Consider the following 25,550-nt stretch of genomic DNA (forward strand, 5'->3'; position numbering starts at 1 on the left):
GGGGAGATGAGCACGCCTACACCCGCCGAGGGTGACCAGGGGCTCTGGGAGGCGGGGGCGGAGCCAGCCAGCCCGGCCGCGGCGCGCATGCGCGGCACGGCCGCGTCCCCGCTTTCCGGGTCCGCGACGGTGGCGAGGTGGGGAGGGAGTGCGAGGGGGAGGGGAGCGCGATGTGGGGAGGGGGCGTGAGGTGGAGGGGGCGTGAGGTGGGGAAGAGGGCTCGAGGGGGAGGGGGGTGCGGGGTGGGGGAGGGGGTGCGAGATGGGGAAGAGGGCGCGAGGGGTGGGACTGCGAGGGGGAGGACCCCCCGGGGCTTCCGGTGGCGGAAGCCGGAGGCCAGGTGTCTTCCCCGCACAGCGCGGGGGCAGCTGCTGGAAACGAGGTTGGAAAGTCAGGCCGGAGCCGGTGAGCCTGGTAGGCCGCTGGAAGGGGAGCCCCGGGGGGCTCGGAGCAGGGCGTCCCCTTTGAGTCGAGTCACCCCGGGCACTGCAGCAGCCTGAGTGGCAGATGCGGGTGGCCTAGGCCGGGGGCGCGGCCGGCTTCGGGAATGTAGTTGAACGCTGCAGCCGTGAGGATTTGTGAGCAGTCGGGCTGTAGGTGTGAGATGTGTGAGATGTGTGAGATGTGAGAGGAAGGAGAGGCCACTCCTCTTGATTATATTAGAGACCAGTTGCAAGGAAGATTTGTTGACACGCTTGCTTCTTGTTTTTAAATGAAGTTCATTGAAATGTAAGTTACACACTATAAGATTCACCCTTTTTATTATAAAGTCTGTGAGTTTTGAAAAACCACCACAAAATAAAGACAGAATTTTCCCTGGCTCCCCCTGCGTCCCCTCCCCCGCCCCCGCAGTCCCTGGAAACTACGAAGGTGATTTCTGTTGTGCCCTTTCGGAATGTGTAAATGGTCTTATATAGTAAGTAGCCTTTTGTGTCCGGGTTCCTTCGCTTAGCATAATGCTTTTCTTTTTTCCAAAAGAAAGCATCTTTGTATTTGCGATAATTTTAAGTTTAGAGAAATGTTGCCAACACAGTACACAGAGTTCCCATATACTATGTACCAGCACCATTTCCCCTGAGGTTACCGTCTTACCTGACTAGGGTACGATCATCTAAACTAGCACATTTACATTGAGATCACCTAAACTAGCACATTTACATTGATACGGTACCCTTAACTAACTGGCTAACTTCATTCAAATTCTGCCGCTAAGGTCCGTTTTCGTGTCTCGAATCCAGCGCAGGGTCCCGCACTGCATTTAGTTGTCATGTCTCCTTAGTCTGCAAATGGGAACAAGTGTATCTTTCATAACCTTAGGAACGTTTTTGAAGAGGACTGGTGGCCACTTTGGCTGCAGAATGCCCCCTCAATTGGGGTTTGTCTGACCTAATGCATTTCTGGGGAAAAATACCACCCAGGTGATGTTTTGCTCTTCTCATTGCATCATATCAGGAGGTAGATGAAGTCAGTATGTCTTACTACTGGTGGTGTTAACTTTGGTCACTTGATTAAGTACCTGCCAGATTTTTTCCACTGTGATGTTACTATCGTGTAAGACTGAAAATGCATCCATGTTGCTGCAGGTACGACCGGTTTTATTCTTTTTAAGGCTGAATAGTATTTCATTGTATGGATGAGCCACAATTTGTTTATCCATTTGTAAGTTGATAGGCATTTGGTTTGCTTCCGTCTTTTGGCCTGGTGCTATTTGATAGGCCTGTTGAATATAAATAATTTCACAGAACACCAACAAGGCTACCTACCCCATGATCACACGGAGGCAGGACAAAAATAAGACAACTACATAATTAGGTCTGAACGCAGACATAAATAAGAACTTTGTCTTAACCACGTAAATGACAAAACATCCTCCTATCCTGGCTAATAGAAGGGCCTGCTGCCTCTTGACCAATCCTGGCTCAAGCCTCTACTTCACTCCTTCCTCCTACATCTCATTCACTGAAATATCCAAGCAAAGGATCCTGTTTTCTGACAGCATCCAATCCAGATGAAAGCCTCCTTCCGTGAACCCTCCCTGACCTTACCCAGCACAAGCCCACATCCCATAATAACCCCTTTCTAACAGTTGAGATGCCTGCAGCTCCTCACTGCGAACTTCTCTCCTTTCCAGACTGCAGGCATGTCCGTGGGCTTTCCCTGGCGAGCACTGATAATACAAATAGCAAGTGAACACGTGTATCGATAACCCTTGCTTTCACTCTTGTCTCCAAACGTCCTGTTTCTCACCCCAATTCTCGTTACTAATATCTTGGGAATTCCTCTGTTTTTAAAAAATGCAAATGCAAATAAGTACTATGGTATAACGTATATCCCCCCTCCCTTTCTCTTACAAAATGCTATTTGCACCCGACTTTTTGCCCCATTCTGGGGAATCTCTATCAGATAAGAAGGAACATCTTTATTCTGTTTTTTTTTTTCTTAAACCTGTGAAATCTGAACATTGGAGTGATTTATGGAATTAAACAATCTGATTTGGAACTCAGATTTTTGAGCCTCATCTTCCAGACATGTTTTCTTTTGTTTTTTGGGGGGAGGTAATTAGGTTTATTTATTTATTTTTATTGAAGGTATTGGGGATTGAACCCAGGACTTCATGCATGCTGGGCATGCGCTCTACAACTGAGCTATACCCTCCCTGCTAGACATTTATTTTTAACCTCTCTGAGTATCCTCTGCTCTGCTGATAGACCAACATTCACTTCTGAAGCCAGCCAGCTCTTTGCTTATAAATACTGTGAACCAGCAAATTATATTTAATTAGACTTTGTTCATTTGAGTTGTTTTCTTAAAATGTTAAAATAATTTTTTTTTAATTTTTCTTTTTGGGGAGGATAGGTAATTAGTTTTCTTTATTGATTGATTTATTTTAATGGAGGTACTAGAGATTGAACCCAGGACCTCCTGCATGCTAAGCATGCATTCTACCACTGAGCTATACCCTCCCCCCTTGTTTTTTTAATTGTAGTAAAATACACATAACATAAAATTTACCATCTTAACTATCATTAAGGGCACAGTTCTGTTGTGTTAAGTACATTCACATTGTTGTGCATCTAATCTCCAGAACTCTTTTTATCTTGTAAAAAGACTGAAACTCTATGCCCATTATTTTTAAACTATTTTATAACTTATATAATAAGTTATATAAAAGCAGTAAAATGAATGCTTTTTTAGTGTAGAGGTCTGTGGGTTGTGACAACACTGTCGTGTAACCACCAGCACAATCAAGATGTGGGACAATCCCGTCACTCCCCCAGGTCCCCCTACCCCTGTGTGTGTTCACTCCTCCCTGCTCTGGCAACCACTGATATGTTTTCTGTCCCCACAGTTATGCCTATTCCAGAATGTCATATAAGTAGAATCTTTTTTTATAGCAGCCATGTTGCATGGTGTGAGTGTGCTGTTGTTTATTGAACTTATCCCCTTTGGATGGACGTGTAGGTTGTTTCTAGTCTCTTGCTGTTAATCACAGTGGTCTAAAGAACAACTCTGGAGATGTGTCATTTTGGATGTGTGCAAGTCTCACGGCTGTAAAAATGTCCAGACTTGGGATTGCTAGGTCAAAGGGGAAATGCATTTGTAATTTTGATAGGTTTTCCTCCAAAGGGATTGTAAAGTTTTGGAAAATGTGTTATTTTTCTCTTTTTCTTGTATATGCAGACCTTTAATTCTGAGTTGTCCCCCAAATTTGACTTACTAGATAGAAGTCAGTTACCCTTTTGTCAGTTATCCTTTTGATGTCATGGATCCAAATTATGCCTTTCTCTGTGTCTGTCTGTCTTTTATAAAATTCCTCAGGGACAGACAAAGATTTACAATGTGCTTTGAGACTCACATGTTTCTTTGACACGATGTCACCTTGATCCTATTTGTTGTCATAGTACATATCTTCCCTGCCTAGTTCAATTCTCAGAACTTACAGTCACACAGAAGTAGTATTTTGACTGAAAGTTGAGAGGCCAGTGGTTTTCATACCTTTTTAAAAGCACTAGAACCTGTTTTTCAAATGAATTCTCGCAGCTGACTCTTTCCCAAGCCTCTAAGGCAGTGGTTCTCAAATTTGGGCATTCGTTAGAATCACCTGGAGACAGATGTGCCCCACTCCCACCCCCGACAAAGTTGCTGATTCAGTGGGTCTGGGATGGAGCCTGTGGCTTTGCATTTCTAACAAGATCTCAGAGGCTGCTGCTGCTGCTGGCCTGGGGACCACTCTGAACCACTGCTCCGGGTGCCGAGGAGCACACAAATCAAAACAGCTTATTTAGGGGATGAACACCGTGAAGATTATTACTAAAGATTTTTGTTAAAGGCATTCTTACATTTGTGTGTGTATATATATGTGTGTGTGTAATATATATCTCTGTGTATACATGTGTATGTATATGTGTATATGTATATTTGTAGAAATACTAGCATTTTCTGATTGTTTCTCTTTGTGATTTTTCTAAAGCGCATCTCAAGAATTAGTGCTACACAGAAAACCTGATGCCACCTTTCCAGATTGTCCCGAGCAGATTATTTTCCCAGCTGTATTGTGGGTTGAAGTCTCCAGCCTCCAAACAAACCAAGATTTGCCTAACAATGGCTCGTCCAAGCTCAGGTAGGTCTTTCTAGTAGCCTGCCATCTCATCTCCAGTGAAAGCTGAAGTGCCTGAAAGTCCCTGCACTTTCAGAGGGACCGTCTGTATTGAAGTGTGTGCGGGGCAGGATGTTAGAGAAAGTCGGTCTGTCCTCTTCTCCTTAGGGAAGTCCTTTCCAGGACAGCGTCAGAATTCTCTCTCAATAGCCATGTTCACTCCATTTAAGACATTCTGTCACTTCTTCCAGAATGTTTGCATTTAAGCTTTTTGCACGTGATTTATATTTTAAACCCCTCACCTCTCTGCAGGGCAAGAAAGCTAGTGATTTTCCTATGGGATAACATGGGGTTAAATTTTCTAACTGGGCAGAAATGATCTGTATCTCTGCCTGATGAAAACCTACACGTTAACTCTGACCCAGGAATCGGTTAGTTGGTAGGATGACAGGGTTTACGTTTGAGGTGGAAAAAGACCTTTAGGGCTGGGGAAAGTTTCATGGATGAACTTTGAAGTCCTTAAGGACGTTGGAAGGGTGTGAAACCAGGAGTCATAGACATAGTTCCTAGAAAAGTACGGGTACATTTTCTTCTTAAGCAGCTTGTTCTTCCAGGAGATAAGATCAGATTCCAAATGCTAATCCACACAGACTGGGTTTCTTTTTCTGAATTCTTCCTGGTTGGACAGCTTTAGAGGACCTTCTTCACACAGTCTCTCTCTGACAGGGACGCGCATTTAGGCAGAGTGCTGGCGTGGCTGGCAGATAGTTGAGCTGGTTACAGCCGAAGAGAACAGTGTGCCTGAACCACCTTCATTCCTTTGAGTTGATGTTGCTGAAAACATGGTCCCAGAGCTCCAGGAAGGCTGGGGGGAGAGGGCTGGAGCTCTGCTTCTTTGTGTCTGAGGGTCTGCTTTTATTCTTTGTTTATTCTTCCCAGTAGTCAGAGAGGAAGGGAGGGGGAGGAGAGGTTGACTCTTTTTTGAGATTCTCTGTCCTGGGATGGCCATAAAAGCAGCTCTGGGTTTAACGAGGGTGAGGAAGTCCCATCCCTGCCTAGAGGGCGCTGTCAAGTATGAGAAACCAGTAAGATCCACCTTCCCCTTGTGGGGTACAAAGTGGAGTCACATTGCCTTTAATGTTCAGCTCTTGTCTCTGAGCCCCCATCCCGTTCTCTTCCGTCCTTTCCTCCATCACTGGTTCCATGTCTCAGGGATGCTCATTGAGTCCAAGGGTTAATTAGCCTTGGTTGCCATTGCCTCCTGGGGAGACCAGAAAGCCTGGTCCATCAGCCAAGGAACTTGCTTCCACTTTTGCTCAAACCTTCAGTGTGTTAGTCCTAGAAGATGTCTGTTCCCCGGGCAGACCCTGCTCCAGTGGCCCAGGCTGGCCACAGGCAGTGCTGGCCCACACTCGCTTCTCTGGGTCGGGGCAGAAGAGGGATGGAGGCAGAAGAGGGAGTCTCTTCTCCCACAGGTTATGCTTGGCTCCAAACCGCTTAGGCCTGGCCTGCCAGGGTCCCAGCATTTATAGAGCGCAGTGCCTGGGAGAGAGGGGGTGCTGTCACCTAATCTCTGCTGTGTGCTGTGCCCTCATCTAACCTCTGCTGCCCAGGAGAAACAATGGCAGGTCCAAGTCTGGCTCCTCGTCCTTATCCTGGGATGAGGATGTTTGCTTCTGGGGCAAAGTCCACATTGTGGTTCGTGTGAGGGGCGTAGTGAGCATCACTAAAGGAAGGCTGCTGCCCCTGTGGGTCTGAGATCGGGTGGGAGGATGCCTGGAGGTGCAGGATGAGGCTGTCAGTCCTGGAGGGCAAGCCACAGGCCATGACCACGAGTGTCTGCTATCATGTTACTCTCTGTGTTCAGTTCCCTTCTGTTACCCGAAGTCTCTGGGGACACCTTGTTGAAAAGTCCAGCTCTTACTTGAGCCGTAGCAGAGAAGATCATGTGTCCAGATGGGGACAGCGCATTTGCTCACAGGGGAGGGACCCTCAGCCTCACCTTGGTAGTGATGCTGAGGGAAGCTGCAATTAACAAGATCCTCAAAGCGAAGTGAATTTGGGGAGGGAGGGAAGACTCTAGGGTCCAGTGGGCCCCACGTCAGCCCTCACACACACACAAGCTTGTTTTTATTTTTAAGAAGGAAGATACGTGCCCGTCCATTAGCCTTTTTTAATCCTCATAGCAGCTCTGCTCCAGGGAAGGCACTGAGTACCTCACACAGCCAGGGAAATCCAGGAGGGCAGGGGATCCATCATTTGCATAAAATATCACTTGTGGGAGGTGGGGTGGGAGGCGGAATGGGACTCAAAGCCAGCGCTGTGTGCCCCAAGCCCCTCCTTCTTTCTTAAGACACTGTACACTCACACACCAGGCTGCATGGGTAGCGTCTTCATGGTGTGGGTATGATTTTTATTTGGGTAACTTAAAGCATAATTTCACAGAAGATCAAGTTTCAAAATACAGGCAGTTGATTCGGGGTGTAAACATCCAAACAGTACACTGGATTGATCCAGGTTTTATTCTCTCTTTAGATATGGCAGACTTTCGGAAGATTTTTGCAAAAGCCAAGCACATAGCCATCATTTCAGGAGCCGGTGTGAGTGCTGAGAGTGGGATTCCGACTTTCAGAGGAGCGGGAGGTTACTGGCGGAGATGGCAAGCTCAGGTTAGTAGTGCGTCCAGAACTTTAAGAGGCTCTTCTGAATGAAGCCATAACAGAGTCTGACTCAGAGCCCATACCTAAGCCTGAACCCAGAGGGGAACGTTTTGAAATTTATGATGACCCCTTGGTCCGGTTCTCTTTGGCACCGACACAGGGTCCACCCGATTAAGATCCAGATGTAAGCAAAGCAGCCTCTGTCCTGTCTTTGCAGGTATGTATAGATTGTGCTTATTCAGGTGGCAGATTTCTTCCAGTAGTTAAGTGGGATCAGGAAAACCTTGCTTAGCATAATTCATTGCTTTTCTATAGATACTGAAATTAAGAATTACACAGTTTTAATCTATGAATTTATCATATGAAAACCAGTGTTGAATTGCTAAAGGCTTAGGCCTTGATGCTCAAAACTTTACACGAAGACTGTTAGGATGGAAGTTCTCTAGGGGCGTGGAGTTTTTTAAATTCAGTTTTTATTGGGGTATAATATACATGCAATAAAATTAACCAATTTTAAGGTACGTTTCAGGCCACTTGGGTTCTGAGCGGAGTGTGGGAAGGGAGGGAGGAAGGGCTGACGTACACAGGTGATCCACTCCCCAGTTGAAGGCTGACATTACTACCAGGTCGAAGGGTGACCTTTATAGTAGAATAAAATGCATACTACCACCCCCCAGCGCAATCAGCGTCTGGATTATTTAGGTCTTTGCTAAAGGCTCCCTTCACCAGCCACCCTGTGCTTTCGCCGTAGATGAGATCTCTCTGTCCCAGAAAAGGTCTTGTACTTAAAATATATATGTTCTGTTACTATAATATATATTCTGTTTTTTATACGTGTAGTTGTGTGTGTGTGTAGCTATAATTACAGTTGTGAAAACTGAGTTTTTCAGCTGTGGCCATGGTACCTGAGTTGGGCATTTTGCGTCTTCCTTTTTGTCCTGGATAAGTGAGATTGACTTCATGCATGGAGCTCCATGGAAAAGCAGATTCCAGCCTCCGTTACCTTCCCACGTATTACTCTATGTCATGTCTGTGACTTACCTGAGTGGAAGACGGGACAGGCTGCAGTCTCCCCGCCTTGTCACTGGGGAAATTAAAACTGATTTCTCCCAGGTGCCTTTAAGTCCCAGGATTGGGACACAGGCTGCTGTCCAGGCCCCAGTCCCGTGTCGGCCACACTGCGTGAACCTACAGGGGACGTGTTCTCGCTGGCACCTCCCAGAGCTGCCTGCCTAGAGTGCAGGGGGCCTCCGCGTTTGGCTGTCACCTCCAGGTTCCACACCCCCGCCACTCGGCTTCTTGAGCATCAGAGCTCCCTGACCCCCACCTCCTCTCTCACCCCCAGGACCTGGCCACCCCTCAGGCCTTTGCCCGAAACCCGTCCCAGGTGTGGGAGTTCTACCACTACCGGCGGGAGGTGGTGCTGAGCAAGGAGCCCAACGCCGGCCACCTCGCCATCGCCGAATGTGAGGCCCGGCTGCACGGGCAGGGCCGGCGGGTCGTGGTCATCACTCAGAACATTGATGAGCTGCACCGCAAGGCTGGCACCAAGAACCTTCTGGAAATCCATGGTAAGGGGCCCCCGGTTTCCCTTGGCGGAGGCAGTTGGAGGGGCAGGGAGGACCAAGACCTGAAAACACATGTCCCAGCTGGACTCATGGAGTCAGAGCTGCATCTTGACAAGACCCAGATGTCTGGACCACAGGTTACACTGGAGGAACCAGGTCTGCACTGCCACGTGCTCCCCTCCCTGCAGGGCCCAGGGGAAGCGGGAGGTTTGGGCCATTGAACAGCTGTGACTTTAGCAGGATTTCGCCTGGGAAGACTTGGCATCCCTGGGGAATCCATTTACTCTCCCTGTGTCCCCGACTGTCATCCTCTGCTGAGCCTGGGCTTCTGCTCAGCCCTGGAGGCTTGAGGGAGCTGCCAGTTCAGTGACCTTCGCTGTGGCAAGCCCGCCAGGTCTGTGACATCTCGGGGCTTCCCTTCTCTGCCCTTGACGACACCCTCCTCTTCCGTCTTATCCTCTTAATCCTCTCCCCTCTTTTGCTTTCCCTCCTAAATCTCATAAGTTCATTCCTACAAGAGAATAAATGGGCGCGAAGGGATTTCTTCCCAAGGTCATTTAAGAGCCTACAAAAGTTCAGCCCCAAGGAATGCATTTCAAATCGTGGAATTTCCAGAAGCAGAGACCCAGTGGGGAATGTTGCTTGTTTTGTGTGTGTGCAGTGATGTTGCCCATTTTTGTCCAGGCTTGTGACCAGCCTGCTGATGGAAGCTGAGGGCTGTCACTTGGGTCCTGTCTCTGTTTTGTGTCCCAGAAACTACTAACCCTGTGTCTTTCTGGCACCTTCTTCTTCTGGGTCTGGGCCGCTTTCCATGTGGTGCTTCCTGTCTCTGCAGTGTCAGAATGACAGCCATGTTACTTGCCATGTATAAAATGTATGAAATGATAAACCTATCTTGTTGGGTTGTTTTAAGGATTAAGTACGGTAATATACGCACACTAGTTGAGACTTACCTTGGGTTGCAAGTGGTGAGAACTCTCTTCTAATTTAAATAAAACTAAAAGAAAGCCCCTCTTTTCATCAAACTGAAGATGTCATCAGTTTTAAGATGCAGCACATTTTCAGTGTGAAAGCTAATCTGCGCCTAAACGATGACATCTTATTATCCCTTAGAATTGTTACTTTGTGCTCACAGAATGGGCTTGTTACAGCTTACTTAGACACGGATTTTAGAAACGATGTCACTCTCGTGCAGATAAAAAACAAAATGTGGGTGGAATAAAGTGGTTTAGGCCTTCCTCACTGTTCAGCTCTTCAGGAGGGCTTCTGAGGGACTCGGAGGCATCAGTGACTGCGCCCCACACAGCACCATGGGCTGTGCCATCCTGGGCGTCAGGAAGGAGTGTCCTGACCGCAGGCCCCCCTGTGACCGCCGGGCCCTCTTCCCAGCTGCTGCTGACACTCATTCTGCACATTTTCTATTGGGCTGGGAGGGTTCCAGTCAACAACCAGGATTCATTTCCTTCCTCAAATGGCCCATCAGGGGTTTACTAGTTGAAATCTCCCCTGGACATTGCCTCTGTCCACCAGGCCACTGAGGATATCCACCAAGTCACCACACATCTCCATCCTCATCACCCTCCTCGACAAGTCTGTGTAGGTGCAAGTGTTCCTGTCGCCCAGGAAGAGTTGGAGGACACGTCTGGATTCCAGAGATGCTAACGTGGGGAAAGACGGCGTATAAACCTAACAAAATAGGCATATCGGCTCACAAAACTGGAGCAGATGGCATTGGCAGGGTCCCTTTCTTCCTCTCTCTGACTCTCGCCTTCTTCTTCCTGCACTCTGTTTCCTCTGAGTTAACCTCTCAGCAGTAGACCTGCCGCCGCACACCAGCGCCAGCAAAGGTGGCATCTGGTGGCCCAGGCTCCCTCTGGTTTAGCTGTCTCCTCAGAAAATAAGTCTCTAGATGGCCTTGCTTGGGTCACATATCTCCCTTCTGACCAGACACTACTGCCAGGGTGGGTAGGGGCTACAGCTGGACCAGTCTGGACCTTGTGCCCAAGCTGGTGTCTGGGGATGTGATCGACAGCTCCATCAGCTTGGCGTGGGATAGAGGAGGGATGGAGATGGTCCCCACAGAAGGCATGTGGGACAGGACGGAGCAACATGTGTCCAGTGCAGCAAGTGACCTGCTCAACCCTGGACACCTGGTGAATATTTAGTGAACTGAGGTCACCACGTATTGGTTAAGCCCAACTAGAGTCATCGCTCGTTTCTACAATTTTTTTTGTCACTTATTAGTTGATTATTTATTGAGCTGCTTTTGTAGAAAAGATTTAAGCTTTGTTAAATCAAAATTAAGATTTTGTAAAAATATATCCCAAGATATTGACCCTTGATCCATCATATACTTAGTAGATCCTGCCCTTGGGCTTAGATTGGCTTCTTCTGCCCTAGTGGCCATCTCAGTTCCACCTGAACATCAAGGTAATTAGAGCGCTCCTTAGTCATGTAGGGAATTATTTCATCCTCCTCTCTTCCTGCCTAATTACGGAGCCCAGGAGGGCAGACGTTCTTGGCTGGTTCAATAGCACTGCATACCTTTATATTTCCCCTGATAGCTGGGTGGGCCCGTTTGTTGAAGTGAACACAAAAACTGAATTATTTTGTACTCTTTTAGACACAGAGATGATTGCTCTTGATTGTATTAAATTCTGCTCTTCTTTAACTTGTGTTTTTCAGGTAGTTTATTTAAAACTCGATGTACCTCTTGTGGAGTTGTGGCCGAGAATTACAAGAGTCCAATTTGTCCAGCTTTATCAGGAAAAGGGTAACTAGACTGCACTACAGAATAAGCATATATCGTTTTCTCTTTTAAGTTGAATATAAATGTGAAGAAGCTGAACATTAAGATTCCCATAATTATGAGAAGTAAGACTAGATACAGTACCGCTAGATGATAAATATTTTGCTCATAATTTACAATGTTGAGTACCAAGGAATCTAACTCTATACAGTATGATCCCAAGTTTGTGTTTACACACACACACACACACACACACACACACGTTGATGTATCTATGTATAGATAGAAGTCTAGAAGAAAATACAATAGAACATTAGCAGGAGTGGTAGGGTTATAGGTAATCTTGATGTCTTCTTTGTATCTTTCTGAACTTTCCAACATTTCTATGATGAACATTTACTATTATTATAATTAGAGAAAAAAATTAAGAGTAGACTCAGAACATTGAGAAAAATTCTACCTGGCCATTTTAAATCAGTATAAATTATTACAAGTAATTTAGTAATATCTTGCCACTGCAGATCATTCAAATTATGACGACATGTACAGTGTAAGTTGTGAAACTCCCCCTTGGCACACCAGCTGCCCCACTCCCTCCCCACACACAGATTCCCTCTCTGGAGGCAGACCCGCTCGTGATTAATTGTTTGGTGTCCGTCCTCTGAGTGCCCTTCTAAGTCAGCGTGTTTTAATTAGAAATTTTGTACCATAGACTGCGAGGCATGTAGTCTTATTGGGTTATCTTATTCCTTTGTTCTTCTATTACACCAGTGACATTCTTTCTCTTCTAATATCATTTACCTCAGTGCTCCAGACCCTGAAACTCAGGATGCCAGAATCCCAGTTGAGGAACTTCCCCGGTGGGTAAAAAAGCTTTGATCTGTATCGGGTGTTCCAGATTGCAGAAAAAGAACATTAGGAGTCAGAAATCTAAGTTCATTTGGTGAGATGCCTCTTAAACATGCAAAGGCAGAAACCAGCCCTGACCTGTGAGGCCAAGGGAAAAAGGATGAAGGAGGAACCAAACCAGGCTTGAGAGAACCGCTTCTGTCCCGTCCTTTTTGCTGTGCGTTAAGGCGGGATCTTTGGGGTCTGGAAAGATTCATGCTGCAGATGCTAACCTAACCTGGTGTCTGTGAAGCGTAGAGCCTGGCGTCCTAACTGCTGTCCTCTTCCTCCTCCTCGTCCTCGTCAGTGCTATCACCCAGGCCATGCAGGCAGTGAGAGGTCTTGTGAAGGTGAAGTTATAGGACCAAACAGAATTTTTGTAGATTTAACAACAAGAAACCTTGGAAAGATTTCTATGTCCATTTGTCAAAACTAGATATTAAAACAGTACTTCCAAAAGTGTTTCATTTAGCATTAGACCGATGTAATGTTGATAGGGATTACTTGGGAAAAAGATGTCATGTGCTCAAATAAATACGGGAACACCAGATTAAACAAAGTTAAATTATGTTTGCTTTACTGCAGGACTTCTCAGAGCATTGACTATGTGGAATTACATTGTTACTCTCCAAAGAGTGGTTATTTCACTGGTTTACTTAACCACAGGAACTTTTTTTAATAAGGGTTTTCATTACTAGATTTTAGGAGGGGAGGTGGGTTTGTTTGTTTGTTTGTTTGTTTACTTATTTATTTATTTAGTGGAGGTACTGGGGACTGAACCCAGGACCTTGTGCATGCTAAGCAAGCTATACCCTCTTCCCTCATTAGTAAATGCTAAAGTTTCAATCTAAAAAAGTCTTTAGGAGATTAATATGATGACAATGATGTTTGGGGAGATGATTTTAGAAGGTATATACAAGATGGCCTAGTGGTAGTAGTGAGCAAAAGATGAGAGATTTTTAGTAACTGACACTGGAGAATTTGGCTATAAATGGGCAAGAGAGAGGTGAATCGGAGAGAAAATGAAAGGAGGTCACTGATGAAATCAGTGGGTTGTTGGCGTGTTGGAGGCAAGCCTGAGTCCAGTACTCCTCCTGGGCCTGGGTGACTGTGAGCACAGTCTTGCCGACGCGTGTGATAAGGTAACTGGGAAAGAGGAAGCTGTTTACAAAGAGAATGTCAAGGTTGGCTGAAGTGCATTCACCAACAGGTCAGCCCAGTGCATCCGGACGAAATAAGTACTTTATAAATGAGTAAAATTAGTACTTCATCTTCAGGACAAGCTCCCGTGGGCTGGGAGGGAGGGGGTGGGGGGCTGTGAGGGCTCAGAGTGGCCTATCTGGACAGACCGGGTTTGAGGTGGCCCTGGCTTTCCCCTGGTCCACCTGGGCTGACCCTCTGGTGGAGCGGGTCCTGGGGTCAGCTTGAGGATGACACTCTTACAGGTGTGAAGAGGCAGGATGCGGGGCCCTGCTGCGACCTCACGTCGTGTGGTTTGGAGAAAACCTGGACCCTGCCATCCTGGAGGCGGTTGACAGAGAGCTGGCCTTTTGTGACTTGTGTCTAGTGGTAGGTCACACCCTTCCTGGTCCCCAGGATGCTCTGAAACACCAGGCCTGGGGCGGGTTTTCTTGTTTCCTCCCTCCCTCCTCCTCCTTCTTCCTTCTTACCCTCCTTCCCTCCCTTCCTTCTTTCCTTCTCTTAAGGTGTGTGTGAAGAGTTATGGTAATGCTTTACAGAAAAATTAAGAAACAGTGAAAAAGATATGATCTTAAAGAAAAAACAAATTTCTTCTGTACAGCACAGGGAACTATATTCAATATCTTGTAATAACCTTTAATGGAAAAGGATATGAAAACAAATATGTGCATGTATATGCATGACTGAGACATTGTGCTGTACACCAGAAATTGACACATTGTAACTGACTATACTTGAATTTTAAAAAAGTGAAAAAAATAAAAAATAAAGAAGAAAAGGTATGTCCTTAAAATATGAAACTATGTAAAACCATGCCTTAGGCTTCTCAAAGCCTTTCCCTCTGGAAAAAAGTTAATGAAAAGAATGTGTTACTGGTTTTGATTTTGAAAGTAATACATACTTATTATTATATTTGAGAAAATACAAAAAAGTATGAATTTATAAAGAGGAAATTTGATATCACCAATAATTACACCATCCAGAAATAGTCACTCTTAGCATTTTGGTGTATTTTCTTCCAGACCAGTGGCGATAAACTGTGATAATTTACATTATCTGGTGAATACAGTTTTATTGGCCCGGTGGCTGTGGTCACACTACAATGGCAGAGTCGACTATTTGTGACAGACATTGAATGGCCTGCAACCTGAACATTTACTATCTGGCCCTTTACACAAAGCTTGCCCACCCCGGTCTAGACCTTTTCTCATGCACATGTGCACATATTCACTTTCAAAAACGGGTTCATGCTGTATGTTCTGTTTTTAAGGCTACTTCATTCACATAGCAGTTCACTCGGCATATTTCTTGTCAGTATGTCCAAATCCACGGTGTCTTTTAACGGCTGCGTGGATATAAAATGATATAGTTACCCAATCCTCCACTGTTGGACATTCAGGCTGTTTCAGATTCTGATATATTTTAGACAATGCCCTGATGAGTGTCCTTAGACATAACTCTTCAGGTTATTTCCTTAGGACAGGTTTCCTGGAAGTGGAGTCAGTGGGACAGAGGGCACGCTTTCAGGTTTTCCTTCACACATCTTTAAAAGCAGAGGCACTGTCTCGTGGATGCGTGTTCATTCAGCCTGTATTTCTCGAGTGCACCCCAGCGTTGAGTCTGGTCTCTGTGCACTTGATAGATGGTTAAGCGAGGAAAGCTGGCTTGTAAAACTTGTTCTGGTCTCCCCGTTCTTGTAAAGAATGTTTATAAATACATATTCATAAAGAAAAACCTGAAAGCATATTCATCAAAATGTGCACAGTGAAATCTTGGGGAAGTAGGATTATAAATGACATGTATATGGTTTTTTCTTCGACTTTTCTAACTTAAAAGGAACATGGGTTATTTGCATGCTTCAAAGAGCAGAAACAAAAATAAAACTAACCCTCTTTGGGTGACGATCAAGTCATTTCTTTGCCCTCTCTCCAGATGCTCAGCTCCCCTTCTCTCTTTTTTTTTAATTTTTAAATTTTTTGTGGGGGAAATAATTAAGTTGGTATGTATGTATGCATCTACGTATGCACGCATGCATGCATGTATGTAAGTATTTCATGGTGGTACTGGAGGTTGAACCCAGGACTTTGTGCATGCTGAGCATCCGCTGTACCACTGAGCTGTACCCTCCCCACCACCTCCCCTTGTCAAATCACATACTCTCTCCGAATTCCAGGGATCAGCCAAAAGGACGCCTCCTACCTTCCCCTCTGTCCCTCGGACATTCTCTATCTATCCCGCCCAGCTTAGCTTTCCTCACATCTGCAACCACAAACCGGCCTGAGTTCATGTAAGGTTTTCTGAAAAACTGTTTCTCCTGCATAGTGTGGTCACTTGTCCATTCTGTCTCTTTGCTTTGTAGGTGGGAACTTCCTCTGTGGTCTATCCCGCCGCCCTGTTCGCCCCCCAGGTGTCTGCCCGGGGCGTGCCCGTGGCCGAGTTTAACATGGAAACCACCCCAGCCACCAACAGATTCAGGTACAGGACTCCTGAGGTGGGAGATGGACGGAACTGAGCGGGTTTGGACACGGCCACCCAAACAGATTTACCCACTGTTCTAATTCAAAAACACAGAGTCGATGTTTTCTTATTGGGCCTGTAGTTGTTTCGATGGAAGAAAACAAAATATTAACTGTAGACTAAGGTAGCTGTGACTTTTTATGAGGAGTTGGCTGTAGGGCTTTTGTTTTTTATATTTTGAAAGTTCGTCTTTGATTCTTTGGACTTGGCTTTTGTTTGTATTTATAAGCTAGGTGTAGTAATGCATTTAGTCGCAGGTCAGCCAAGTACTCAGCTCATCGGTGCAGAGGTACCCATGCGGCACTTCCTTGCCCACTGTTCTCATCGTGGGGCTCTTTGCTCTCGTGACCTAGGATGTCTGTACCCTTGGCCGTGCTGTGATCCTGACCTCATTCCCCAAGTTTGTGCGGAGAGTGTAGGTCATCGTGGTGTCCGTTTGCAGTCTCATTCTGAGGTTCCATTTTACATCTTCACCTTTGTTTTGCTTTCTTTTTTTTCACCCCTGCTTTTCTGTCTTCACTTTTAATGTAGTTTGTATATTCTTACCAGTCTGCTTCATTCCTTTCCAGAATCAGGCAGACTGTAACTAACTAATAAATAAATATGAATAACTAAAATATAAAACTTCACTGAAACTTCTTGTCATTTTACCTCAGCTACATACACATTTTAAAAATTCTGCTGACTTGTACCACCCAGGAGATTCCAGTGTAATCGGGGTGAGGCGGGGCCTGGGCCTCATGATTTATAAGCTTCCTCAGTAATTCTTATGTGCAGCCAGGAAGGGAACTGACGCTCTAAGTCCTCACGAGGAAAAAACTGTGTCCCAGACTGTGTGGAAACGCACTTTCATGTGATCCTCGTCCGGGGGTGGGCTGGTTTTCATCTTGGATGCCTCCAGGTCTTTTTGATCCACTACAGCCTATGTCCTCAGACATTAGTTCTTCATCTGTGTTTTAAGTGGTGGGACCACGGGAGACGCGTTTTAAAAAACTGCCTTCTAAAAGTTAAGACTTACACTCTGAAAGCAACAGAATGTTGCTGAACAAAACAGACGACCTCAGGATACAGAAGGACACCCATGGTCGTGGATCGGACGACTTAATGTTATTAAGATGGCAGCACTCCTCAGGTTGGCTGAGATTCACCTGGTCTCCGTCAGAGCTGCAGCTGGCTTCTCTGCTGAAATTGACAAGGTGATCCTAAAAATTCATACGGAAATGCCAGGGGCCCGGAATAGCCAAAACAGAAAGAAGAATGGAGAACTCACACTGCCCAGTTTCAGAACTTAGTACAGAGTTTCTGTTATTAAGACAGACTGATACTGGCTTAAGGACAGACATACAGAGATTAGTGGAATAGAACTGAGAGTCCAGAAAATAAACTTTCTGTTTTTAGTCAACTAATTTTTGAAAGTGGTACGAAAACAAATCAGTAAGAGAAAGAATACCTTTTAAATGAATGGATTGTATGTGAATTATATCTCAGTAAAGTTGTTCTATTAAAAAAAACTATTGTCTTCTAACTTACCCACTAAGATACATTGTGGCATGTACATTAGCACCTGGTCTAGCAGCATCATCAAAAGGAATGTCACCGCCAGGTAACCCAAGCCCCTCGTCCGCTTGAAGGAGCACCAGAGTGCCCCAGGGTGGGACGGGGCAGACGTCCTGAAGCTGGAAATGAGCTCCACCCCCAGTCCCATTCTCCTTCTCTTGTGGCTTCTTTTCAGTCATTTGATCTCCAGCTCCTCTCTAGCAAGTGTACAGAATTAAAACAAATCATCATGTAGAAAAGCAAGAAGATGCAGATAGGGAAAAAGAAGAAAATAAACCTTGAGTGTTTCCACAACCCAAGATACAAGTTGGCCTCTACCTCTCACGCCCAGGACAGACCAGCAGGGACTGGATATCTTCATGTGAAAGGAAACTGAGCTGGGCGGTTTTCCTTGCAAGTGAAGAAGAGACTCTTGGCATCTAATGGTATTACTGCGTGAGCTGGGCCTCCTAAAGCCACAGACGTGCCTCAGCGGCTGCCCTTCTTCAGCCAGGAGTCTTCAGCTTCACACCCTGAAAACCTGCGGTGTCTCTGTTCAGACAAGCAGGCCACTAGCTAGTTAAAGACTTCGATCAGATGGGACAAGCTACCCACGGAACAGCACAGAACACAGGAACCCTGAGGCTGGGTGTTGGCGGGCTTCTCTGGGAGCTGGGGCTCTCTGTACCACTAAGTCTGGGAATCTTCCCAGCTTTGTGTAACTGCCCAGTGGAGCCGGGATGCTTTTATCTAAGGAGTCGTCACAGCTGACGTTTAGAGGAGACGAGGGGAATCATCTTCTCGTCCTGCTCAGTTTTCCAGGTGGGGAACCGACCCTAGAGTGATGGGGGGGCGCTTGTCTAAATACGCAGCTTAACAGCAGCAGGTTTCTCACATCTCGTACGTACCAGATGTTGGCTGAACTTTGGTCTAGGTCAGGGGTCAGCAGACTACTGCCTGTAGGCCAAGATCCCCCACCATCTGATTTTGTAAATAAAGTTTTATTGGAACCCAGCCATGGCCGTGTGTTCCTGTCTTGTCTGTGGCTGCTTCTGCACTTAAACAACAAAAGTGAAGAGCTGCAGCAGAGACTGGTCTGCAAAGACCAAAATATTTACTCTCTGGACCTTTACAGAAAAAAAAAAATTGCCAAGCCCTGCTCTGGTTTAATAAGAAAAATGAAAATTGGAATGAGCATTTCCTTTTAACCTGATTTTCTCTATTACCTAAATTGGTAGCAGGAATGCGGCCTCCATTTTAAACTTGGATCTCACAAGACCCCTTCAACCTTGCACAAGTTGTCTGGATTCTTTGCCCCAGTTCTCATTTAGAGACCAAGTCATAAAATTTGCCTCCCATTGAAGTATTAGTATTTTCAGGCGTTAACTGGTTCCGGTTTTGTTTATTGTCATTTTCCCCACCCCTGCTGGTTGTCTTGGATGATTTCTGAAAAACCGTTACACTAGGAATTTTTGGATTTAGGCTTCAAGGTTCTGACTGCTACTCAGCCCCAGGGGTCGTTGGCATGTCAGGATCTGTGCATTTGTTCAGGCAGAAACGGGATTTGTGCTCCTTGAGAGGCCGATATGCAGGCCTTCCAGGCCCTGTGACCACCAGGTTGTTCATCTTTGAATTTCTCTGAGCTGTGGAATTTAGTTGAATTTAGTTCCATTAGTGGATGGAAACATCCACAAATGTTTCTTAGTACCTACCATGTACCACTGTTCTCGGTGCTCAGTATAGGATGTATTAGTAAATAAAACAAAAATCTACCATGTAAAGATGGCATTCTAGTGGTGGGGGCAAACAGTAAATAATCAATCATTCTAATAAATTCTGTGGCGCGTGAGAAGTGGGATTCAGGCCGTGGGAAAAAGCGAAGGTAGAGTTGGCGGTGCAGATGGGTTGCAGGACTTAGTGGGGAGTTGGGTTGAGCCTCACTAAGAAGAGATTTGAGAAGACTTGGAGAAGCTGACGGAGTTAACTAAAGAGTGTATCTGGGCTAATAAGAGCTCTCCAGACACCAGGACCACCTGGAGCAAAGGCAGCCCTGAGGTCTGAAGGGACAGCCAGGAGGTGAGGGGAGGGAGGGCGGGAGGGGGAGTGTCCCAGAAGAGGTGGTCAGTAAGGGAAGTGACGTGTTTATGTGGGGGAGGTGCCCCCAAAGAGAGCTCACTGCAGGTGGAGTTTGGAAGTGTAAGGAATTCTTAGCTAGAAGGTGGTTTTACAGATTGTTTTATTTATGTGTTCACTTGTCAAGAGTGTGATGGGGTTACTTCTTTTGATTCCCAGTTGGCCCCATTTGGTAGGGAGTCCGGTGCTCTGCCTGCTGGGTTATCAGGGTGGGCGTAGGGGCCCTGTGAGTCCAGGCAAAGGGACCTAGTGGTCTGTTAACCAAAAAAGCCATTTAAAGCAAGAATTAAAAAAAAAAAAAGACATATGTCTTCAATATTTCATTTTCATTTTCATTTAAGGCATAAACATGTATTCATTTGCTTTTTTTTTGTGATAGCGCTAAAGGCCTTTTCTCTGCGTAGAAATCTGCTGATCAGGGCTCACCTTTCTTGCATAAATCGTACTTATAATCCTCTTTACGTTCCCCAAATTTCCCTGAAGACAAGAGCCACCCCAGCCCTTATTTTATAAAACAAAACAGTCAACCAAGAAAATCAGATCCCAGGGCACCTGTCTGGACTTCCTGAGTCAGAATTTCCAGGGCAAGAGGACTGTTTTTTCATATCGTTAACAAGTGACCCAAGTGATTCTTATCATCAGGAAACCTTGGGAAACACACTTCTGGTTTTGATATTTTTCTGTTTTTTGTTTTTTTTTTTTTTAAGTGGAGAAAGAACATACGAAAAGAAACTCCTGAAGCAGCCCCCCCGTCTTTCCACCTACACCTAGTTTTAACAGAATTATTTTTAATAACTTGCTATGTCCTTCCAAAGCACTCAGCTCATTTTCCTAGAAATAACCCTCTTTTAATAGCTATATTTTTGTCGTTTTATTACCTAGCTTTTAATTAAATTGCGTAATTCCATTAACCAGTGAAAGCGGCATGCACGTATTCTGGAAGAAACACAGTGCTCTCGGTTGTCCTGCACCGCGAGGAGGAAGGGCATAGACACCGGCTGCCAGGACAGAGGCAGCCAGCACTTTGCTTCATGTCCCCCTTTTATATTTTTAAACTCGACGTCCAAAATCTATCAAAATCATTGAAAAAGCTCTGATTCCAAGTGTATTGGAAATAAAATACCGACGTTTAAACCTGAGAATGCCGTTATCCTGGTTGAGGTGTATCCTGTCAAATCTGAAGGTCACAGCTACTCGGTCCCCACCGTGACCCGTTTCAAAATAAATATACAAGCCCCTTTCAACAGTTAGAACCCTCACAGTTTTTTCTTTTTCTCTTTGAACTTGTGTCCCCATTCTGCTTCCACCACAGAAATTTATACTCATACATTCTTATGCTTGAAAGTCTTCGGTTGACTCTCCTATTATGTACCTCTATGGCAAAATATATGAATTATTTAATTATTTTCAGTTTCCTTAAAACTTAAACATTGTTGCATTGAAAAATTCTTCTAGATGGAATTATCACTGCAGTAATCTGTAGCACCTAGCAGCGGATACATTTTGATTAATAATTCCATAAAAGTCAAACTTGATAGCAAGTACATCTCTTAACAGCTGCATGGGGTATGAGTTTTTTGAATCCATATATCCATGGCTGAGTATTACTTACTGTTAGAAGGAGACCGAGTTCTTGGCGTTGTCGCCCAATCTGCCTAGGGTCACCCAAAACAGACCTGTATTCTGAGAAGATCAGACTTCCTGATTTACCGCAGTGAGGAGCCGTACCCATCCTAGTGGAACCACAGGGAGTGGCCCCAAACAAAGGAAAAGATGGAGCTGTTATGGGACTTGGAAGGAAGGTTAAGTTTAGGTGAAATTTAAATGAAGTATTTAATAGACTCAGCAACCAGCAGGGCTGTGTGTGTGTGTGGAGGGGGTTGGATCTGGTCTGGTGGGCAGGTGGTGGTCGCAGGGTCCCGTGTCTTTGGAAACTACAGCTTGAAGGTAGATGTGGGACACTGGGCCCAGAAACTCCTTACCTGGAGCTTTGCACCTGGGCTGGAAGGAAGGCTGCTTCTTGGTGGCAAAGTGACTAAAGCTCTCCAGGCCCAGGGGATGTTTCATTCTTTACCGCAGTCACTTCAAACAGTGAAGTACCTGATAGTGTGTGATTTCACACAGAATAGAATTCCTCAGTAAGTAAAAAAGCAGTGGTCACCCAAAGAAGGAAGTTGTTACGATACTTTGCAGCTTGTCTTGGGGGAAAAAAAATCTTGTTTGTCATTAGCTTTGCAGCTGGCCGCATCTGTGTCTCTAACTCCACTCTGAGAGATGGCAGGGCGGATTTTTACTGGCCAAGCTAAATTTCACCTTTTCAGTATCAATTGTAGTTCTTAGTTCTTGATATTTAAAGATGGAAGTACTGAGAAACTGGGTCACATAAACGCGGGCATGAAAGGAATTTCGTTACAGCATTGCTGCTCAGATTTCAGCCCTCCTTCTACATTATATGCTGAAATGCCCACGTAAGAAAAGGATCAGAGATGCCATTTGGTCGGGAACGTCCGTTCATGGCGCTCCACTGAGAGCACAGAGTATTTCAGGACTTAGGCCGCCATGATTTGTGCTTTATCACGAATAAATAATGTGACCGAATGTTTTTTCATTTTTAATTGTGTTCAGTTTTCTTATTCAGAATACACTAGAAATAACAAGGTCCCACTCTGTAGCACAGGGAACTGTATTCAATAACTTGTAATCACCCATAATGAAAAAGAAAAAATATATAACTGAATCACTGTGCTGTACACCAGAAACTAACACAACATTGTAAATCAACTCTGCTTCACTTAAAAAAATACATTAAAATTAGTTGGGCTTTTCCCCCGTCCTAAGTGTTTTCCCTTGAAGGAAGCAGAAATCATTGGTTTTTCTTCTTTTTTTCTCCCTCCTCTTTGTTCGCTCTTTCTCTTTTTTCTTACTTTCGTGAATTCCAATGGATGGTTCAAGAGGCCTTACATTCAGTTAAAGCCCTGTGGTCTGCCTGGTGCAGGAGGTTCTTTCTCTCTTGTCCTTAGTACCTGTGAATGCTGCTTTAATGTAGTATGTAGATTTGTAAGTCTAACGATTTCAATTATGAGTTTGGCAAAGCAGTCATCAAGTACGCTTCACAATCGTGCCCCCCTTCCTCCTTAAAATAAAGTTCTTTATAGCACCTAAATTCTAGGCAGTTGCTTTCCCAGATTCCCTTGGTGACGGGGACCAGCCCACACTGAAGTGTCTGCGTTTGGAGTTGTCAGAAACTAGATCCAAGAACTGCGTACCAAAATGTATATGGACTTTTTTTGTGAGAATCTGGATTTTCCTCTGCATGTAACTAAGAGAGCTGACTTGCTGGAAGCAGAATATTCGTTTTGCTCCTAACTCTTCTGTGTTCGTCCTGCTATTTCAGGTTCCATTTCCAGGGGCCCTGTGGGACGACTCTTCCTGAAGCCCTCGCTCCTCATGAAACTGAAACCGTTTCTTAATTGTCCTGGGGAAGGAAGAAATCACAGCACAGCTAAGTAGCAGGCCACAGACAGGAGAAACAGTCTTGTGGATGGTGAGCTGAACATTGGAAGGTCTAATAATACCTTCTGATTCCCTGGCTGGAATCCAAACTGCTGATAAGCGATGAGGGATTGGAAGCGACAGTAGTAAACACGTCTAGAAGGAGAAGTCACAGAACTGTAGAGTCAATTCATTTTATGTGGTTTGAACCTAAACATAAGATACCTCTGATGTGTTTGGTTTTTGGAGAGAAAAAATTTTGTGATTAGATTGTCTGAAAAAAGTAATTATCCTGATTGTATTTTTGCTATTTGGGCAAAGATTTAAGGAGAGGGGTAAAACCCCAGTATTTCTAATTTTTGCACAAGGTTTGGTGGAAAAACAGAATCACTCTCCACAGGAGGTAATTTATTGTATAAAGATGTTACCCCAAGAGATGTCTTTGTTGGGGGCTTTGTCTTTTCAGGGTTTATCTTGTTTGGCTGCCTCACCTCAAGTTCCAGAAGGGAGTAGCTTACAGCAAGAACTTATGCAAGGAAGGAAGAGAAAATTAGCAACAAGGTAGAAAATCAGGATGCGAAAAGAGAGTGATGCAAATACATGACCCCAAGGACAAACACAGCTGCCTAAGATTTAGCACTGGCCTCAGCAGCCCGGAGGGGAGGGGAGGGGAGTGGTGACGGTTGGCAGATTCTCAGTATCATAAGCACAGAAGCACATTTCTCAATATCATAAACACACGCCTTCCCCAGACAATGAGATTTCAAAGTTTTTCCCATGGGACTTTAAAAATGTGTGTCATAGTGCCTTGGAGTGAAGTAGTAAGAATACAGTTCTCTCCTCAAGTCCCTCCACCCAGTTTAGCACCCAAGGGTGCCTGCTGTCTGGCGAGCATCAGAGGCCTGACGGGAGGAGTGGCCTTTAGTAAACAGTGAAGGAAGGTTGTTCCTAACTAGGTCCCTTGGATCAGGTGGGCTCCCTGGGTGCTGACGCAGCTGGGCCACATCACCTCTGCCCCTTAGAAAACTGCATTTCGTATCACACCCTGGGCTTTTATAGAAATAGATGACAAGACACTGTGACGTAAAACTTTGCACTGATTTGCAAGTCATGCCTTTTAACAAATCCCAAGGATCCTTTGCACAGGCAAGAGGGATGCCCATGACCTGCAGGGGGTCAGAAGTACCAGCCAGGCACCCTGAGGGCTCCATTCATACCTTACATGGGCGATCAAAGCATGTACACTGAAGGGACTTGTAATACTTATAATGGAGTTTGTGTACATACAATACTATCATTCACTTCTAATAGGTTTGTTGTTGGTCTTCTCAAAGTGAACTCTATACATTTTCCTAGTGTTAGCAGTGATGGAAGTCAGCAGACTGTCTCAGGGAGTCTGATTATATTTTAATTTGTAATTTCTGTCTGACCAAGGCCCAGGTATTTTGGAACTGTTCTTTGCAACTGCTTTCCTGCTAGGTTGTTGGTACCAGCAGCTTTGTTTCTGTTTTGCCATTTTTGTTCATGTTTTGGTTTTGTTGTTTTTAAATTAGAAATTGCTTCTAAATCAGAGATGATGAAAAGAGAACTGAAAATACTACAAAATTTATGTGAAGTAGGATTGTTCAATTTAGTATTTACTGAACACCTACCATATGATGGATGTTAGAAATACAGTGATTAGTATTGTATGGACCTTATCCTCGAGGAATTCACAGGGACTTGGTTGGGACAACTGTCACTATTATAGTGTGGAAACTACAGTAACAGAAATGTGTGCAAGATTCAGAGGAGAATGCAATTAGAAATGGGCAGAGTGGGGATGGGGTAGATGCTGAGGGGCTTGAAAGGCTTTAAGAGAAAGTCATCCTGGGTGGGAGGTTTTGAAGTATAAATAGGAGTTCCAAGTGGGGGAGTGTGTATCAGTAGACAGAACCGCATGCACAGATGCAAGGCAAGTAGGAAATAGCTTGGTTTGTTCAGAGAGTGATGAATCATTTGCTGCTGTGTAATGGGTGGGAGAAGATAAACAAAGATCACGATGAGCCACGTATGCTAGGAAATGAAATACGTGTACTGGGGAGCTTCGGGGGCGGGGGATAGATATACACAATACTAGGGTTGCGTTCACTACGTAACGGTGAGGCCATTCTCTTGCCGGTTTCGGGATGAGCGGTGGGCAGCCACTGTGCAAGGTCCGGGTTACAGAA

The 25,550-nt window shown here is 45.1% G+C and overlaps 1 protein-coding gene across 3 annotated transcripts; it reads left to right on the forward strand.

The window, feature by feature from the left end:
• SIRT5 (sirtuin 5) lies at positions 1-25,103 on the forward strand. 3 transcript variants are annotated; one of them, XM_032462513.1, is made up of 9 exons: positions 1-137; positions 4,472-4,621; positions 7,133-7,266; positions 8,603-8,828; positions 11,511-11,598; positions 12,381-12,434; positions 13,908-14,031; positions 16,022-16,137; positions 23,243-25,103. In XM_032462513.1, exons 2-9 carry the CDS (start codon positions 4,507-4,509, stop codon positions 23,316-23,318), a joined length of 933 nt encoding a protein of 310 aa, XP_032318404.1. In that variant the 5' UTR covers positions 1-137; positions 4,472-4,506; the 3' UTR covers positions 23,319-25,103. The 3 variants fall into 3 exon arrangements, with proteins under 3 accessions (XP_032318404.1, XP_006182614.1, XP_014412964.1); XM_006182552.3 differs by lacking the exon at positions 1-137 and adding an exon at positions 265-414; XM_014557478.2 differs by lacking the exon at positions 1-137 and adding an exon at positions 274-405.
• Positions 25,104-25,550: the final 447 nt, after the last annotated feature.

Source organism: Camelus ferus, chromosome 20 (genome assembly GCF_009834535.1).
Source record: "Camelus ferus isolate YT-003-E chromosome 20, BCGSAC_Cfer_1.0, whole genome shotgun sequence".
In the NCBI taxonomy this organism is placed as follows: domain Eukaryota; kingdom Metazoa; phylum Chordata; class Mammalia; order Artiodactyla; family Camelidae; genus Camelus; species Camelus ferus.